General features: G+C 37.9%; 1 protein-coding gene across 1 annotated transcript; it reads left to right on the top strand.

Moving 5' to 3' along the window:
• The first annotated feature begins 294 nt into the window (after positions 1–294).
• Positions 295–15,690, top strand: LOC139149742 (N-acetylated-alpha-linked acidic dipeptidase 2-like). The gene is made up of 17 exons (XM_070721691.1): positions 295–652; positions 3,504–3,660; positions 4,499–4,630; positions 5,048–5,176; positions 5,811–6,003; positions 6,157–6,247; positions 8,543–8,632; positions 9,261–9,346; positions 9,736–9,858; positions 10,090–10,172; positions 10,894–11,025; positions 11,387–11,472; positions 11,777–11,867; positions 13,102–13,354; positions 13,751–13,832; positions 14,405–14,497; positions 14,725–15,690. The coding sequence occupies exons 1-16, from the start codon at positions 366–368 to the stop codon at positions 14,436–14,438; spliced, it is 2,049 nt and encodes a 682-aa protein (XP_070577792.1). The 5' UTR covers positions 295–365; the 3' UTR covers positions 14,439–14,497; positions 14,725–15,690.
• The last annotated feature ends 4,370 nt before the right edge of the window (positions 15,691–20,060 follow it).

A 20,060-nucleotide genomic window follows, 5' to 3' on the forward strand; every position in this document is an offset into this window, starting at 1 on the left:
CATCAGCGGTTGCCCCTCTATACGGGCATGCAAAAATTTTTGAAGTCTAACACGTATATGGTCGGTAATCGTACCCCGAAAATGCGGTATTTTCCCGCCAAATGCCTGGCAGGAAAGCGTGCAGGAGAGCCTATCTTCTGTAGACACGGAAAAGGGGGCCGGTTTTGACCGACTTGGCAGGATAACGGACAGGGGCGCTCGGCAGGAAAAGGGTTAAAGGAAGACAAAACGTTGAATCACTCACGCGCAAAGCTATCTGAAGGTCGCAAAGGCCGCAGAAGTTTCTACTGCGCACACTCGAAACCCTACTGACTGAGTGCCGACCTCTGACCAAGCTGGGCCTGACCCGGCGCCACGTCATTTGCATGTCATGCTTTCAGTTGTACTCATATAGTCAGTGCAGCGCGATGGCGTCGTCAGACAGGTATTCGTTGATCGGCGACAAACACCGCAAGATCAAAATTTCGGGCGCGGTTGTCTGTCTACTATCCGTCGGCCTTGGTTTCGGAATTCTGTTCGGGTATATCATCGCGTTCTCAATACACTATGATCCAGATTCGTCGTGTGGAACACCGTGTCAAGATGCTGACCCAACCGTGTCGAGCAAACTCATGTCCTCCATGGAAGCTGCCAATATAAGAGGGTTTTCAAGGTAAAAGCGAACAAGCGTACTTTGGGTCGTGCGATAACGTAGACAATGCAAATCCTTTTATTTTTTGGTCTGTGGAATCTCCCGTTAAAAGACAAGTAGCATAACACACTATGCAGCTGCCTCCATGCACAAAGTAAACTCTGCCACACAGTCACAAAGAATGAGGAAATGAAGCTGCGGCGATTCTTGAAATGTTTACGCATGAATACCAGACTAAGGCCTATATGGATTAAATATGGCGATTGAGGTAGAATGTGCCTTCGGACTCTCAAACTTTTGCAGTACCATTTTGGTTCACAACGTGTTTGGGCTTATTTTTAAGCTCGAGGAGAAAATAGATTTCACCGGCATCATTTTGTGAAAATCCATAATTTCATTTTTTTCAATTTTTTAATTTTAAAGTATTGGTAAATATTTGGTAACGTTTTCTCTAGAACCACATTTTGCACTGTGACCCCCGAAGTTTATTCTTGATCTCGAAACAGAGGGATTTATAGTTTCTTTAAGTCAGGGCTCGAAATTAACTTTTTTCCCTGGTAGTCCGATTGGGATACCATTTTCTGAAGTTGGTAGCCCAGCGACAAGGTCTGGTAGCCCATGCATGAATGAAGGGTTTTTCGTAAAGGATATTTTTGTCTATATCTAGACAATGAACGATTTATTTTACATGATTCTATCCAGTAAGTGAATTTTCTAGTCATTTGACATCAATACCTGCAGATCATAGCCTTAGGAGAACGGTATAGCATGTGTAGTGGACAACGGTGACGCCTGAAAGTTAGACGACCGGTCTATTCACACATACGCAGACCTTATATGCAAATTTTGATGTTCGCAATGACAACGACTTTTCACTCAGCATGTGTAAACATAACATGGCTAAAAATAGATTGGCTATGAATTTCAGGATGACAACTTGGTACAGTCATGTTCCTAATACTTTCGTCGCAATTTTGACTATATTTCCCAACCATATCATGGGATAATCTCGTACACTTCGGAAAGCGAAATTTGTGGATGGCCCGACAGTTTTTTCTTTGCAGTTTGAATAATTTGGTGTGACGCCTGAAAGTTAGACGACCGGTCTATTCACACATACGCAGACCTTATATGCAAATTTTGATGTTCGCAATGACAACGACTTTTCACTCAGCATGTGTAAACATAACATGGCTAAAAATAGATTGGCTATGAATTTCAGGATGACAACTTGGTACAGTCATGTTCCTAATACTTTCGTCGCAATTTTGACTATATTTCCCAACCATATCATGGGATAATCTCGTACACTTTGGAAAGCGAAATTTGTGGATGGCCCGACAGCTTTTTCTTTGCAGTTTGAATAATTTGGTGTTCAATTGTGATTGATGAATTGTGATTAAATAATTATGAAAATGAATTTTCATTGGCCAGATAATTATATATTATTGAAAGTTTGACGCAACAAAGTCGACATGTCCTTTCTGTGTCCATCTGGGTTGACTCACGGTCCCTCCACAAAACCGTGGTTGACTGTATGAGCGTTGGTCATCTCACAGCGATCAACATCATGTCGCCCACTAAGTAATTTCATGCCCCAGGCTTTGGTAGTCCGTGTGGGCTACCATTTCATTCGTTTTGGTAGCCCCAGGGAAAGTTGGTAGTCTGTGGACGCGGGACTACCGCTAATTTCGAGTCCTGAACTTTAAGGAAAGCTATAGCAAAAGTTCAAATACCCTATAACAAGTATTTTTTCATATATACTTCGGTTTCAGATTCGCGCATGTGCACGTAAGACTGTATTGCAATTAGTCTGGTTCCCTGACCCATTTCCCCGGTAGAGATTTCCCCACGCCCTCTACCGGGGAAATGGGTCAGGGAACCAGACTATATTGCAATCAGTAGCTATCACGCGCTCTAGCCTTCAAGTTAGGGACGTATTTTAACCTTTTGAGTGCCATATTTTTTCCCACCAAAATTTTAGTGCAACATTTTACAATTTTTTATGAATTTTCCTGTAATTTTTTTAATAATTTTTAACGAAGTCGACAACACATTTCGTTGGCTACTTTTTTTAATCAAAATTTTGGCAAAAATCTGAAAAAATTGACTGGGGTATATTTTATCAAGGTGACAAAAATTGACTTTGGCGCTCAAAGGGTTAAAAGGAAGTGCTGAAGAGTTGTTCACGTCGCCAATCTTCTGCTCGCTGAAACATTTGCATTTATCCTTCAACAGGTATCAAATATTAACATTAGTAAAGTGTACGACATGTACACCGAAGAAACACCGTGACGTCACAAAGTACTCGTATCATAGTAACCGGCAGGATTAGGGTGTGGCAGCATATTATTGTAGATGATTCGACATCGTTAGTCAGGAAAAGATGTGATAAAGATGCTTTACTTATTGTTTAGTGTTGTGGACCTTTAACGCGCTCATCAGTTCTCACTCAAAGTCCATCGAGCGATCGTGATGGAATCTTTTTACCAGTGTTTCAAACTTTTGTATGTCACCCTTCTATCTTTTGCAGCGCGCCACATGCATTAGTATAACCTTCATAGGTATATGTGACCTTTGTCAATACCAGTGAATTTTGTGACGTCATCTCCAACTCATTACTTATAATATATCCGATTTTCCTGTATTGTGGCCTCGGATATTTTCTTCATCTACAAAGTCCCTGACATAGCCAAAACTATAAAATAATAGCAATCATGTACCCCCGACATGTACCCCCTCCGGGCCCATAAAGGACTCAAGCAATCTTCGTATTTTATTTTATTTGCTTTGCAAAGTTTCGTTCCATCCATTGTGGTCCGGGGGAGGGGGTCCATTATGGCATTAATAACATTTACCTATCTTATCTCAGTGATATATCGAGCAAACCTCACCTTGCGGGCACACCAGAAGATTTTGAAACGGCCGAGTACATCCAACAGAAATGGCTAGACCAAGGCTTAGACTCGGCTACAATATACCCGTACCACGTCCTGCTATCCTATCCAGACGACACAAACCCAAATAAGGTGAATGATAACTTTAGTAGTAGCCTGACTCCCGACAATATTGCTCCCGGCTTAGTTTATCAGACGCAGGACTGAATGAACGTGTGCAAGACATTCTATTCTGTGCATGTACGCGATCACAATCATCCTCTCCCCCCGCCAGGGTTGCGTTCGATTGTCGTCTTCGGGTGCTCTGAGAGACATCATGTTTTTGAAGCTTGGGCATGGCAGGGCTCCCCATTAAAAGGAAAAATCAAACTTCACAGAGGGACAAAATACAGACAACATGAACAAAATTACTCTCGGAAATAAAAATATTTCGAAGATTATGCGCATTTTACCTGTTTATATTCAGTGTACCGACAAAAGTGATTTTGCACAGGAAGCACGCCTTTCGCACGTCCTCCGCTGAGAATATACTTTCTAGGTGCGACTATTTCTGAAGACCCCTTTAGTCAAGCGAGATCAAGAGTTGAAATTATCTGACACACTAAAACTAAATTCACAATTCTTATCCATTGGATCAGTCTGTGGTAACTCTCGCACAGCCGCATATATTAGAGTTAACACAATATTTCTAATTTCAGAAAAGCATAAATCGAAAATTATTTCCACCTGTTCATCGGAAAGAGAAGTGTGAAATATTACCTGCTCGCCCGAAAATTTATTCTCACCGGGCAGACGGGTATATATATATATGTATATATATATATATATATATATATATATGTATATATATATATATATATATATATATAGAGAGAGAGAGAGAGAGAGAGAGAGAGAGAGAGAGAGAGAGGTATTTTTTACTCTCAATGTGTTATGACTTGTCTCGTTAACTTCTGTATTGGATGTATAGGTTCAAATACTCAACGGTGATGGCAGTGATAACTATACCTGTGTTGACATGGAGGAAAACCTCAGACCGGAAGATCAAAATCCGAACATAGTAAAGCAGTTTAATGCGTATTCAGCCATCGGAACGGCTCAGGTAAAGTGTTGTGTGTGGCCCTTCATCTCGAGTGTGCCCTGCATGTGTACGTCGGGAGTGTTTGGCTGTAGGTTGCGCCAAGTATATATATGTCCACGATGTATGAATGCTATAACTAGAAACGGCACCACAATTGATACGCAATCGACTGTTAATGAGAAGACCGAGAAATTTCATGCGTAGATCTAGTCACAGCTGTGTCTTCGACGTTCGATTCAATAATCTTTTGACAATTTTCGACTGAGAAAATGTTGAAGACCCCCTTTAGTTTTTGAAATTTATTGTTTACTATGTTTATCTACTGTGTTTAATCAAAAACAATTCTATTGGAAGAACGCTAAAGGTATTGCTTAGGTTCATATCGATTAAGATAAATGCACCTGTCAACTTATGCAAAATATCATAATCCTTCAACAGGGGGATCTGGTATATGTGAACTACGCAAGGATTGAAGACTTCGATTATCTGGCCAGCCTTCAACCGCCCTTGGATCTGACGGGAAAGATCTTCATCGCCCGATACGGTGAAATCTTCAGAGGAAACAAGGTGAGATTTTCGATACGGAATCTCTTTCTATCCCGTTATTTGTGTATAGTGTCAGAGTGGCCGCATTGTACACGCTGAACAATCGCCTTTGGTCGTGGGTTCAGTGAAGGCCAGTAATTACATTGATAGTGCATTGAAGTTGGGTGATTGTTAAGTTGCTGTTTGTATTTCGAATCGTCGGGACAAAAATGACGAACACTGCAATATCATGTGCATTCTCGCGAGCCTGAATTCTATTATCACTCCATGACGCGACCAAAAACTCGCCGTAACACTTGTAGCTGTTGCCGTAAAGAGACAAGTGGTCTCGGAAGACGAATATCTGGTACCTATACCGCAACCTTTATTAACCCCGCTTTGAGGGCTGTAATTATCTCCTGCCAAAATTTTAGTGCAAAATTTTACCAATTTTTATGAATTTTTCTGTAATTTTTTGATAATTTTGGACCAAATGGACATCACATTTCATTGACTAAGTTTTTTTCTAAAAATTTTGGCAAAAATCTGAGAAAAATTGACTGCTGTTTATTTTATAGAGGGGACATAATTCGACTTTGTCGCTCAAAGGGTTCAATCTGGATTCTTGTTTCAAGAAAAGGACCATGCATTCAACTATCTCGTTCGATCATTGCAGGCACTGAACTCTCAGGGAAGAGGTGCGATCGGGTTGATACTGTATTCTGATCCCGCCGACTACGGTAGTGACGACCCAACGGCTAAAGTCTACCCAGATGGTTGGTGGTTGCCGGGTACTGGCGCACAGCGTGGAAACTTGCACGCCAGTGACTACAAAGGGGACCCTCTCACGCCAGGATATCCCTCAAACGGTAATCCATGACAAATGTACTTGCTTTCCCGGCAGGTGTTTATTCAGATAAACAAATAAACAGATACCAGCGTGAGCTTACTGTCGCGGCTGTTTCCCAACCTTTTTCAACGAAGGGGTTGTTTCCTTTACCTTTCACGTCTTGTTTTTACAGATTATATGTCACGTATAGACATGGAAGACACCTACCTACCTGATATACCTGTTCAGCCAATCGGATACGACGACGCAGTTGCATTCCTAAGGTATCAATCACACTTATCTCCGCAACGTTCGCCTTTCCGTCCCATTTGATCATTGCAATTTTAAATGTGATCGAAATTTTGTTCTGTCGACCTATAAATGGGACAAGCAGTTCTCACATTCCTGGCCGCTGGGAGTGCGGGATCGACAGTGTGGGAAAAATCGATCCCACACTCTCAGAAACCGTCCCACACTCTGCAGTAAATATTACACGAGCTCTGATTGGATAATAAACAGTCTGTATCGTTCCATGACTCTGGGTGTCAAGGGAAATATGTTCAATATTCTTCACTCCATGTACAATAACATTAAGTCTTGTGTCAGAGCTGGCACTTTAACTTCAGAATATTTTAATTGTCCAGCTGGTGTACGACAGGGGTGTGTTCTTAGCCCATTATTATTCAGCATATTCATCGAAGAATTAAACTCCATGTTTATGGAGTCAGGTCAAATGGGCATTCAGTTAATATTTTCGATCTTTTCTCCTTACTGTATGCAGATGATATTGTAATTTTTTCTGATTCTGTACGAAACTTACAGTTCTTAATTGACATTCTTCATAAATATTGTATCAAATGGCGCATGAAAGTTAACCTGGAAAAGACAAAAATTGTTATATTTCGCAAAGGTGGCCATAAAGCTCGTTGGGAAAAATGGCACATTGGGAATACAGAAATCGATATTGTATCGTATTACAAATATCTTGGTCTTCTACTCTCTACACGTAACACCTGGTCTAAAGCTGTACATACATTTGCCAACCAAGCTAACAAGGCACTGAATTTATTGTCAGTGGCCAGGTGGAAACTGGAATACATTTCATTTGAATGTCATTTTAAGTTATTTGATGCTATGATCTTACCAATTCTTTGTTATGGATCAGAGATATGGGGATTTCAATTTTACGACATCATTGAAAAAGTTCAACGAGCATGGTGTAAAAAGCTATTGGGTGTACCTAATAGTACAGCAAATGAAGCTGTAGTTGGAGAGTGTGGGCGTTTGCCAGTCTTTTTTCACACCTTAAAACGATGTATCCGTTACTGGGTAAAACTCACTGAAATGTCACAAAGGAGACTCCCTAGGCAAGCGTATTTAATGCTGTGCAATCTTGACCGTTTAGGTCGACACACATGGGCAACGTCAGTCAAACATATTCTATTTTCGTATGGATTTGGCCAAGTATGGATATCTCAAGAGATAGGTGACAAACAGTTGTTCTTTTTAACATTTGAAACACGAATTGCAGATATTTTGAAACAGCAATGGAAAGGTTACTGTTCATCAAAAAGCAAACTACGTACTTATTCACAGTTCAAGTCTCTCCTTGAACCTGAAATGTATCTCTATTCAAATTGTACACAAAATGTTCGACAGGTCTTTGCTTGCTTTCGATGTTCTGTTCTTCCTCTCGCGATAGAGGAAGGAAGGCATCAGAACATAGATGTCTCAGCAAGGCATTGTAAGGTATGCTCATGTAGAAGATGAGTATCATTTTCTACTTGTGTGTCCTGTATATGCGAATTTGAGAAAGCAATATTTTCCACGAGAAGATATTAACCATCCTCACTTCCAAATGTTTTTGAGAATTATGAGTGACAAGGATCCATCAATGATCTTATCACTATGTAACTTTGTATATAAAGCTTTCAAACTCAGAGAATCAGTTATGAAAAATACTGAAATGCCATAGTTTAGTTTTCAGTACGATTTTTTCAGTACTATGAACTGATTTTCTTTTTCCTTTTTTTTACGAGAAACTAGTGTATTTACTGTACTGTATGACTTAACACTGTATGTATACTTCTCACCTGTATCTCTTTGTTGTACCCCCTTGCTTATGGGCTGGAGGCCTTGAAAAGCAATATATGTGTGCACCTGAACTGAACTGTATCGTTCCACGCGCAAAAATGTTATCCAATGGCACGACGAGTAACACACAGACCAGAACTACAAAGTAAGCAGGTCAAAGTACAGTGGCAGACGACAGACTTGTCATGATTTTGGATAATGTTGTACATGTCCAATGTGAATTTAACGCATTTTGTGGTCATGTGAGAAAAAGAATCTCACACACCAAGGACCTGGGATCAGATTTGTCACACGAGTTGGGGATATTTTGTCTCACACGAGCCGCAGGCGAGTGTGAGACAAAATATCCCCAACGAGTGTGAGAAATCTGATCCCAGGTCCTTGGGGGTGTGAGATTCTATTAATCTTCTTGTGATGATGCCTACTTTCGCGACAAAAAAATTAATGGCCTTTTAACGAACAAACTTTCGCGATTGCTTTCACAGAGAACTGAGGGGTCCCGATGCGCCGAGTGGTTGGCAAGGTGGGCTTGACATTAAATATAAGCTTGGACCAGGATTCGCTGACATTGGAAGGTATGGATGGTGTCAATTTTCACAAGGCACACGGGTAATATACATACACAAAGGTGTGACTACGATATGAATATGTACACAATACAATACAATACAATACAATACATACGTACGTACGTACGTACGTACGTACGTACGTACGTACGCACGCATGCATGCATGCATGCATGCATGCATGTATGTATGTATGTATGTATGTATGTATGTATGTATGTATGTATGTATGTATGTATGTATGTATGTATGTATGTATTTTAGTGTTTATACATTTATGCATGCATGTATGTCAGTGTGTATACATTTATGCATGCATGCATGATTGTGTGTATGTATGTATGCATGCATGAATGCATGTATGTGTGGATGCTTGTAATGCACAAGATACAATGAGATGTGGTAAGGTCGACAGTCGATCCCTTCAACTTACCTGGGATTCTATACTATTTCATATTTCATGCATGTATGTCAGTGTGTATACATTTATGCATGCATGCATGATTTTGTGTATGTATGTATGCATGCATGATGCATGTATGTGTGGATGCTTGTAATGCACAAGATACAATGAGATGTGGTAAGGTCTACAGTCAATCCCTTCAATTTACCTGGGATTCTACCACTGTTTCAGAAAAGTCAAGATGGATGTACACACAACGAGAGAAAGGAAGTGGACTTACAACATCGTAGGATTTATCCGTGGTGCTATTGAACCAGGTAGATTTGAACTTGTCTCAGAATTGTATCATTCTTTGAGAACACAAAGGGATTAGTACTTGTTCTACAGCAACGACTTTCAACCCCTCATGTTTTCAAAAGTTTTTATTGACATTGACCACAAACACGATGTTAGTCATTTATTTTGTTTGCGAAATTGTAAATATAAATCAATACGTTTTGAGATAAAAATCATAAAGAGCATTCACCTTTGATAAAATGTTCGTTACTCTACAACAAGCCGGTGGAAGTATGGGCAAATTATTTTTTAACGAAAGAAAGAGTTATCTGGGACAACCGTCCTAAACCCTCTTATATATATTAGATTCGTATGTACACGTCTTTAAAACTGATTCAATGTCTCCTGTATCGTGCGCATTTGCTTACAGATCGATACGTGATTGTGGGAAATCATCGCGATGCGTGGGTCCACGGAGCAGTCGACGCCACCAGTGGATCTGCCACCATGTTAGAAGTCAGCAGCGCTTTTGGTCAACTAGTCAAGTCTGGAGGTTACTATAACACGTCCATTTCTAAAAAGTTGTCGGGATAAAGAATTGTTCGTGTACATGTTGATATAATAGTGTGCAATTAATTAGTTATCAAGATATGTGTCCGTAGCAATCTGATCAGTGAACGTGCGAGAAGGAAAACTTGGGTACCTCGTTCGAAAAAGTATATGGTTGTTTTTGCTGTATTGCGATATCAAGAGTGAGAACGTTGACTTGTTGTCTTTTTTACAGAATGGCGCCCTCGACGTTCTGTATTGTTCTGTGCATGGGGAGCAGAAGAGTATGGTTTGGTTGGCTCCACAGAATGGGTTGAGGTAAAGATCGATACTCTTCGAGAGAGTCGTTCTGGTGAAGTGCTTTACGTCTGTTCCTATATATTTCCTCAATTAAGAAGACGACATAGGTTTTTGTGTATATTTATGGCTTGATCAGCGCGGATTCTAGTCACTGTGAATCAATCATATCAAATCATGAAACATTCAAGCAATTTTGGTCTCTTCACGTGACAAAGAAAGAGGCATACTTGCTAACCTTTGCATGGAAAGGAACAATATTTTAATATGGCCATGAGCTTGACGGAATAACTGTGTGCTGTTATCAGCTGGTTTAAAGATAGAGGTTTGAATTCGTTGACAAGCTATTTTAAAGCCATTACATTTTGTGATCAGGGTAGTAAGGAATTTTACAGAAAGATAAATTTGCTCAAAGAATAAATAATTAGCCGGTTGAGAAAGTAAAGAAAGAGACATTCACGGCCCAAGATGAATACATACGTACATGCATACATACATACATACATATACACAAACATACATACAGACAGACATACATGCAGACCGACATACAGACGGATACATGTACACACATATATATACATACACGTGCGCGCACGCACACACACACACACACGCAAACACACACACACAGATATATATATATATATATATATATATATATATATATATATATATATATATATATATATATATATATATATATATATATATATATATATATATATGTATGTATTTGTAGGATTTTGCCAAGAACCTTGGTGCTCGGAGCATAGCTTACCTGAACGTGGACATAGCACTCGCTGGTAACTGGTACCTGCAAGCCAAGTCATCGCCCCTTCTCTACCAGGCAATCTTTAATGCAGCTAAAAAGGTGAGCCTTACCAGAGTTTTAGGAGAGTAGGGCACCAGATTACCACGACTGTTGACGCAGCGGATCGTGATGGTTGTCAGAGCTATTACACAGCTGGTGTCGAAAAGTCTATTTTAATACAGCGACAGACTTACAAAGATGACTTTAAATTACTAGAGTTTTGTGATTTGACACGGGATTACTGATCTCGAGAACTCTACGAGATAGTATAAAATGAATAAAATATTACGACTTTTTTACGTCTTCTCCAATGTCTTTGATGTACTACTTGCAGTGCTCGAGTTAGCGTGCCCTTCATGACAGTGTGAGATTGAAAGTATCGGATCCAATTTTCGTCAACTGTAATTCTCTCTCTGTCTAGGTGACTGACCCAAACGATGCAGAGAAGACTGTTTACGATGTGATGGTTGAAAGAAGTGCTGACCCTCATGACCCTGAAAAGCCATAGTGAGTGAAACCCAAGTTTTAAAATCCGGATGTATAAGAGATACAAGATATCCCTGTATCGAAGGATTGCAGATATAAAAGTTAACCATTTTTTCGTGTATGCTTCTCTCACATCTCAAATTTGCCACATTGTCGACAGTGTGCACAGAATGTTCAAGCGATTTCAACACAATTTCTGCCAACCTCTCTTCTTAAACTATTCGAGTCTGTCACTGCAAATTTAGCGTCGTAATCCCTGGTGGCTTCTGACGATATTTTCAATGGTTAAAAAAGTAACGTCGCTATTATTTTTTTGTATCGTCAGTGTGAGTGGCCTAGGTTCTGGAAGTGATTTTGCGCCTTTTATGTACCGCATCGGCGTGCCTTGTGTGGACCTTAGCTACACCTATAACTCGGTAAGGCCCAGTTGAAGCCCAAGACGTGTCGTGTACATGGAAGATACTTTTACGAAAAAGCTTTACCTCAAGTTGGGTGGGGGCAGTTTCTCGGGGCCTGTTACTAAGGCGGCGTTCCCTTGATTTTGGTTACTAGCTCATTTCGGTAAGGTCGACCGGGAAACATAATGGTAGAGTAGATTGAGAAGCTAGCGAGCCTCTACAGAGAGTTCGGAATTGGCCGACATTGTCATTTATCATAACATAACATATCATGGTCTTTCTATGAAGATGGGTCGTGAACGGCAATATAAGTTCAGGGCTGGTTATCTCAAAGTGTTTAAACTTTTATATACTTCAGAAGGGTTCAATTTAGTGAAGTGTTCCGATGCTTGTCTAAAATATGTGGCGGTACATTGCTCAATTATCAGTAATTGTTGCGGCATTTTAATCCACTTGAAAAACACTGACAGTGTGTTTCCAGTTTATAACTCCCCATGCAACTCTCTCCAAACGTACACTCTCTGCCCATAATTGGACTAATGATGGGCAGAAGATACACTTTCTGCCTATAATTAGACTAATGATGGGCAGAAGATACACTTTCTGCCTATAATTGGACTGATTATGGGCAGAAAGTGTACGTTTAGAGAGAGTTGCATCGGATCAAATAATGATAATGTCCTTGTAGTGTTTTCTTGTATATCTATATTATGTTTGAAACGACAACTTACAACACAATAGTTATGTTCGTTTAGTTTTATTGGTCAACAACAACAACAACACGACTGATATAAATATAAACAGCAATATAAACAAAAACAACAACCGGGTTTCTGGCCTTCCCGTTATCCATGCTCCTGTAGACAGTATAGCTTGTGTATAAAGTTGTCAGAAAACGTTTAAATGGGAATTCACGAGTTTTGTAAATGTAACCATTTTTAATGGAAATCAGTGCGTAAGAAACCTTGGCTGACTCAAGCCGTTCTCTCATTCGTATTTTTTTTCAATAGGGGTATAGGGACTTTCTTAACTTTAGTAATGGACAATGACAATCTATGCTTGGGATGAGTGAGTGGTATGCCAATCATACGAGGTGAAGCCTGTGCGACTATTAAGTGGAAAGGACTAAGAACATTTTTATTTCGTTGATGGAAAAAAGACTTCTTGGATGGAACTTCTAGTGCCAGTGTTTCTTTGTTGGGATTGGATTAACAAATGTTATAAGGAGACTTACGAAATTCTGTTCTTGCAGGCGTTAGGTATAGCCAGCTACCCGCTATACCATACGGCCTATGACACCTTTTACATCGTGGAGCAGTTCATGGACCCCGAGTTCACCTATCACTTGGCTGTGTCTCGTGTCTTGGCTGAAATCACGCGAGATCTCTCGGATGCCTTGATCATCCCGTTCAGCTGCCAAGACTATGCGGATCAATTGAAATACGCTGTGGATGATCTGAAGACTGCTTACGAACAAGACATGGCGAAAAAAGGGATTACATTTGGTGAGAATGATAACAAAAGGGCAGATTTCAATTTGTCTTTTTTATCATTAATACATTAATATGCAAAAAATCAATATGTTCCAAAATTGTGACAAAGCTTTCAGAATTTACTTATATAAGAATAATGACATTGGAGTGTTTTACAATCCAGAACCACAAAACTCCGGTAATAAACACATCGAAAAACAGACATAATCTGTTCGAATCCAACCCTTGCCTAGTAACAAATTTACGATTGTGATCAGCTATATTAAAGAAGAGCATTATTTTCTTAGCTCATATATGTAAGTTTTGAAATACATTTTGTTTATTTGTTCGTAAGTTCGAAGGGTAGACGACTTAAAAAGGAATAAGGCACTTTCTCGTAACGATGAGAGAATTCGACTTCTTTTTCAGAGTCTCTGGATTCTGCTGTGGTAAACTTCACCGCCAGTGCGCAGGAAATACACGAACGAATTGATGAAGTAGACAGGGAAAGGTAAGGAAATTGACTACGTTGTAGATTATACACACGACAGAAGGAAGTTTGTAGAACTAATTAACCATATTTCGTGAGGAATGAATTGTGGGACAGATATGTGAGCAAACATAATTCGCAGAGGATAATCGTAGGTCTAACAAGAGGTCAAAAAACGTTTGCAAAGATGTCACGTAATGGCCTGTAGAGCATATACTGATTAAATTGACATTTTTTCATTTAATACATACTTTTATCTACGGGAGAGATCTTTAACCTCTACAATATTCAAAGTCGCTAGCCTGCCAGCCAGTCCAGTGTGGTTTTCAGCCTGTACAGTTATGGTGTATCTGGAAACCGTATACTTGTACTGTTTGAAAAGAAACCACAAAGGCTTTACTTTTAAAACAATGTAAGAACTTTGAATCGACAAGAAAGGCTGTCTCGTGATATGAGGTTTAATTCAGCTTTCATCATAAAAAAACAAAGGGAGGATGAAAATGATACGGGAACTAAGGGATACTAGTCATTCATTATTAAATAATACAGAGAAAAGATGCCAATTAAAATTTTCGTTTGTATTGTTATTTCAGTCCCCAAGCACTAAGGGCTGTCAATGATCAGTAGATAGGATTGGAAAGGGCGTTTATTGATCCGCTCGGACTGCCAAGTCGACCCTTCTTGCGGTAAGAAGAACAAATATTTGACACTTAAAAGTCTTCAATTTCAGACTTAATATACCTTAGGTGTACTGGAATTCTTTCTTAACATCATCCAAGTTAACATCAATCAACTTTTCAGACTATCTCAAAATACATCAGGTTTTGTTGACCGTGACTAGACTGACTGTAAATTGACCGACACCGAATCATTTATTCTATTGTAGTTTATAGTCGTATCTTTCTCTCTACAGACACATTATCTATTCTCCAAGCAGCACCAACAGCTACGCCAGCGCATCTTTCCCGGGCATCGTGGATGCCATGTTCAAAATCGATGAAGATCCGAACCCAGACAAGAGATGGAAACTTGTGGCTGAACATATGTCGGTTGCCGCTTTCACCATCCAGTCTGCAGCTTCCACTATAAAAGATTACCAGTTATAGAAACAGTGACAACCGTTTATTCTAACTCTCTTGGAAAATCACATAATTGAGCAACATGACAAAATCTTACATTTTTTACGTATGAACATTTCTAAAGTTTACATTTGATCAGTATTGTGCAGAGATATATATTTTCTTACCTACATTTATTATTTATGGTGAAGCTCAATACAAAGAGATTAGTTTCATCATCTGATGTTACAGTCAGATGTGCCATTAGTACATGGTCACTGGCAAACCTGGACAAAGAAAATATCACTATGCCCATCACTAGAATACAGGTACACATTGAACTCGTACTTTCCTCGTAGAGGCCCTTCTAGGGTGAGGTGCCAAATTTCATTATAGTTTTGTAGGACCATGGATTTAATAACACCAATACAGATCTCTTTTAAATACAATCGCTAGCCATCAAAGCTTTCTTTTAATATACAAGTTTACATTTAAACTATTTGTACAGAGACATATATATTTTCTTACCTACATTTATTATTTATGGTGAAGCTCAATCCAAAGAGATTAGTTTCATCATCTGATGTTACAGTCAGATGTGCCATGAGTACATGGTCACTGGCAAACCTGGACAAAGAAAATATCACTATGCAGGTACACATTGAACTCGCACTTTCCTCGTTGAGGCCCTTCCAGGCTGAGGTACCACACTTCATGACTGTTGCGTATAGGACCATGGATTTAAACATTGGCCTATGCTTTTGTAAACCTCTTTGCAATACCAGCGCTTGCTTTTGAATAAACCAATAATTTTGAGAGCAGTTAGCTTTCCGTGTACTTCTTTCCATATGTACAAAATAGCCCTGTGATCTATACATCACTCTTCCCCCTTTCCAGGGCAACTTGTACAAGAATCCCAGTTTCTTCCCTATGCTTTCCTTTGTAAACCCTGGCATCTTGCCTGTACGTGAAATTATTATTAATACCAATATACTTCGTCTTTGAAAAATACAAAAATTTAAAACACACAAAGTTGTTACAAAAAATGTAATTGGCAGTGAGGTGTTCATTACAAGCAGTACTGGCAGTGGCAGAGACAACACATTTCGTTTCAAATGTATTGTCCACTGGTTAATCTGCCAATCAATCAAAAGACTGTGTACTGAAAAATCTTCACAGTTATTATACAAATTAAAGAAATTTTTTGTTTGCCGTCCTCGGATTTTTGAAAAACCCACCAGCTAGCCAGGGAAAAAACCAAACACAGACAAAAAACACAATTGTAATAGCATAAGCTCAATTTTAATTTGTTTTCTTTTAGAAAAAATAATACTTTTAATTGTAATTGTGTTAACATTGTGTTTGTTTTCTTAATCTTCTCTGAAAAGCTATCAGGACGCGGACGACAAACAGAATTTTAAGAACCACTGTACAATAAAACATGCAGCGCCATCACAGTTCAGTGGTGTAATTTACAGACATTGATAGAAAATCTAAAGATGTGTGACAGAATGTGGAATAGTGCATAAATAGGGCTCTACTAGGGCTATAAACCTTTCAAGATTTGATGCAGTGTGTGGGCACAGAAATCTTACTGAGGAGTGATGTCTAAAATATTTTCACGTTGTGAGATAATGAGTGTAAGTAGTTGTACAAGGGTTTAATGCTCTATGAATGCAACAGAATACTCACAATGAATACAACAGATACGATGATACAACATTATTGAAAGTCATTGAGCATTGTTATAATAATAATAATGTTTATTTCGTACTTTGGCCTCCAGCCTATGGTACAGTAATAAATAAAGAATACGTATACATCGCCACAGGAACACAGAGGATAAATAAATCTACAATACAAAATCTTGATACACGAACAAGATAACACTATTAATCTATTCATTAGTTACAAATCTTTCTCTTCGTTTGTTTGCGAAAAACACATACTTTGCAAAATAAATAACCCGTTTACTTTCCAGTTGCATAAGTTGAAGGAATTTCTCATAGGTATGGTTTGTATAAAAATAAACAGGAATGTATTTCTGGCGCAGATCATCGTAAAAAGGGCAAACTAAACAAAAATGATATTCGTCTTCGATGACATTTAACTTACAAAATAAACATATTCGCTCGTTTCTTGCAACACCATACTTGCGATCAGTCTCAATTCTCAACTGATGCGAAGAAGTTCTAAGTCTGCAAAGTGCAATTCTTAACTTATTATCCTCTAAAGTTGACAAATATGATATACAATTAAAATTAATCTTGAATTCACAGTACTTATCTAGTTTGGAATAACTAACCATGTCAGACCTCCATACCTGAATATAAACATCAGTAAATCTTTGTTTTAAAGTATTAATAAAAGCTAATTCGTCTTCAACACTTGGATTAAGCCAGACAAAACCAAAACCATGAGAAAATAAAAGCTGTTTCACTTGTAAAGCCAGACAGTTACGTCCCAGCTCTGCTTGTGCATGTTCATACATATAACATTTGTAAACAAGACGATTTATATCCATTTTTAAAATCTTTAACCAATATTTTACAATACGAACATATCTTCCATAAATTAAAGGAATCCTACCCAATTCACCGTATATGGTTGGATTTGATGAGTTTTTACATAATCCCAGTACATATCTGCAAAATTTACGGTGTACTCTTTCCACGTTTTCTGCTTTGTGAAAACCCCAAATTTCACTACCGTACATAAGTATCGGTAAAATTTTACAATCAAAGATTTTCATAGAAATTACAATGTCAACAGAACTATATTTAGACAGAACTCTTTTTAAAGAAAAGATGGCTTTACAAGCTTGTTCGGCAATTGTCTTTTGAGCAATGCCCCATTGGCCACTACTTGAAAACTTAATACCTAGATAACTAAAATTTGATACCACTGAAAGTTTTTTACCATTATAAAACCATTTTTCATAGCGTCTCAGACGGCCTGCTTTTCTGAACACCATTACTTTGGTTTTGTCAATATTGACTTTTAATTTCCATTTCGCCGCATAGCTTGATAGGTCGTTCAAAAGACGTTGAAGACCTATGGCATTGTAACTAAAAAGAATCAAATCGTCGGCAAACAAAAGGTGAAATAGTCTCAAGATTCCAACATGAATTCCTACAAATCTTTGTTCTAAATGCTGTTCTATATCATCTATGAACAATGCGAAAAGTAGGGGTGATAAAATTGAACCTTGTTGTACTCCACACAAACATTTGAATGTTTGTGTAATACCATACGGTGTTCTGACTTTTGCTTTTATATTTTGATACATAGAATGTAATATTCTGTATAAATTACCATGTAAACCCTTTTTTAACAATTTATAATACAACATATAATGGTTAATGCTATCAAATGCTTTTTCGAAATCAACAAAAACACAGTACAGGCGACTTTTCAACGAAAAATATCTGTTAACAATAGTATTCAATACAAACATATTATCAATTGTACTATATTTTTTACGAAAACCAGACTGGTTTTCGCTCAGAGGACAATTTTTCTCCACCCATCTAGTAAGACAATTATAAATAACTGAGGAAAATGTCTTCCCAATCAATGAAAGCAGTGTGATTCCTCTGTAATTATTGACCTCATTTCTATCACCTTTCTTATGCAAAGGAACAATTAAACCCATAGCCCAATCACTTGGAAAATTACCAGAGTGAAGTAGATTATTAAACAACACTACCAAAATTTCTTTAAACTTTCTTGGTGCATCTTTAAGTATTTCGGCAGGGATGCCGTCATGCCCGGGAGATTTGCCTTTTTTCAAATCATTTATGCTTTTTCGACTTCTTCAAACGTAATTTCCTTATCCAAATCTTCACAATCGACATGTTCACAATCAGAGTCGCCTAATGGATCAAAATCATCAACAAAACGTTTCACATCATCAAAAAATGGGTCAGACTCTTGAATACTAGTATCTGGTTGTGCATTAAATAAATTATAAAAATGTTCATACCAGTCCTCAGTGGGAATACATTAAGCATTGTTACTTTGGCCAATTCCTTATTTGCATATTTACTGAACTTTCCTGATTAAGGATATTTACCTGTATTGACTAGACCAAAGTTGACGAAACTTGCTTTGTATATTAAAGCTACTATGATACCACATTATTGAAAGTCATTTAACAGTTTTACTTCAGCCAATTCCTAATTTGCATATTTAATAAGAACATTTCAGTCAATTCCTAATTTGCATATTTAATGAACTTTCCTAATTTCGAATATATACTTGGATTTGCAATTAATCTGTGGTGAATATTGTGTGTTATGTTGATCATAACACTTTCAATGAAGTTACAAACATGTGGCAAAGGTTCAAATTTACACATAACTGCAATATATATAACCAGATATGAACTGAAAATGCTCACGTGTTTCATTATATATTGTAGTTGTGTGTAAATTTAAACTTTTGTCACATGTTTGCAACTTCACTGAAAGTTTTATGATCAACATAATAAACAATATGCACCACAGATTATTTCTAAAGGTCATTAAGTATACAAATATGTAATTAGCTGAAATAAAAATACTAATTTCTTTGACTGCTGTCATTGTATCACCACTTTATATAGCAAGCATAATTGCCTTTGGTCAAGTCCTTCAAGCTATATATGCCAAACTGTGAAAGCTCATTAGATATGCAAATTATAAATTAGCTGACACGAAAATGGGAAATGACTTTCAATATTGTTTCAACCTGGTGTAATCATCAATGTACATAGCATATTTTGCCAACTTTGATAAAGTAAATCCCAGTATATATCCCTAACTAGGAAAATTCATTAAATGTGCAAATAAAGAAATTGACAGAAATGATCTCATTAAATGTGCAAATTAGGAATTGGCTGAAGTAAAAATTTGTAATGACTTTCAATAATGTTGTATCATAGTATCTTCAATATATGTAGCAAGTTTCGTCAACTTTGGTCAAGTCAATAAGATATATATCCCTAATTAAGAAAGTTCATTAAATATGCAAATAAGGAATTGGCTGAAGTTGAAATGCTAATGACTTTCAATAATGTTGTATCATAGTATCTTCAATGGACGTAGCAAATCTCATCAACCTTGATAAAGTGAATTCAGTTATATTCCTAATTCGGAAAGTTCATTGAATATGCAAATAAGGAATTAACTGAACTTAAAATGCTTAGTTA

This window comes from Ptychodera flava, chromosome 14, assembly GCF_041260155.1.
Source record: "Ptychodera flava strain L36383 chromosome 14, AS_Pfla_20210202, whole genome shotgun sequence".
Lineage (NCBI taxonomy): Eukaryota > Metazoa > Hemichordata > Enteropneusta > Ptychoderidae > Ptychodera > Ptychodera flava.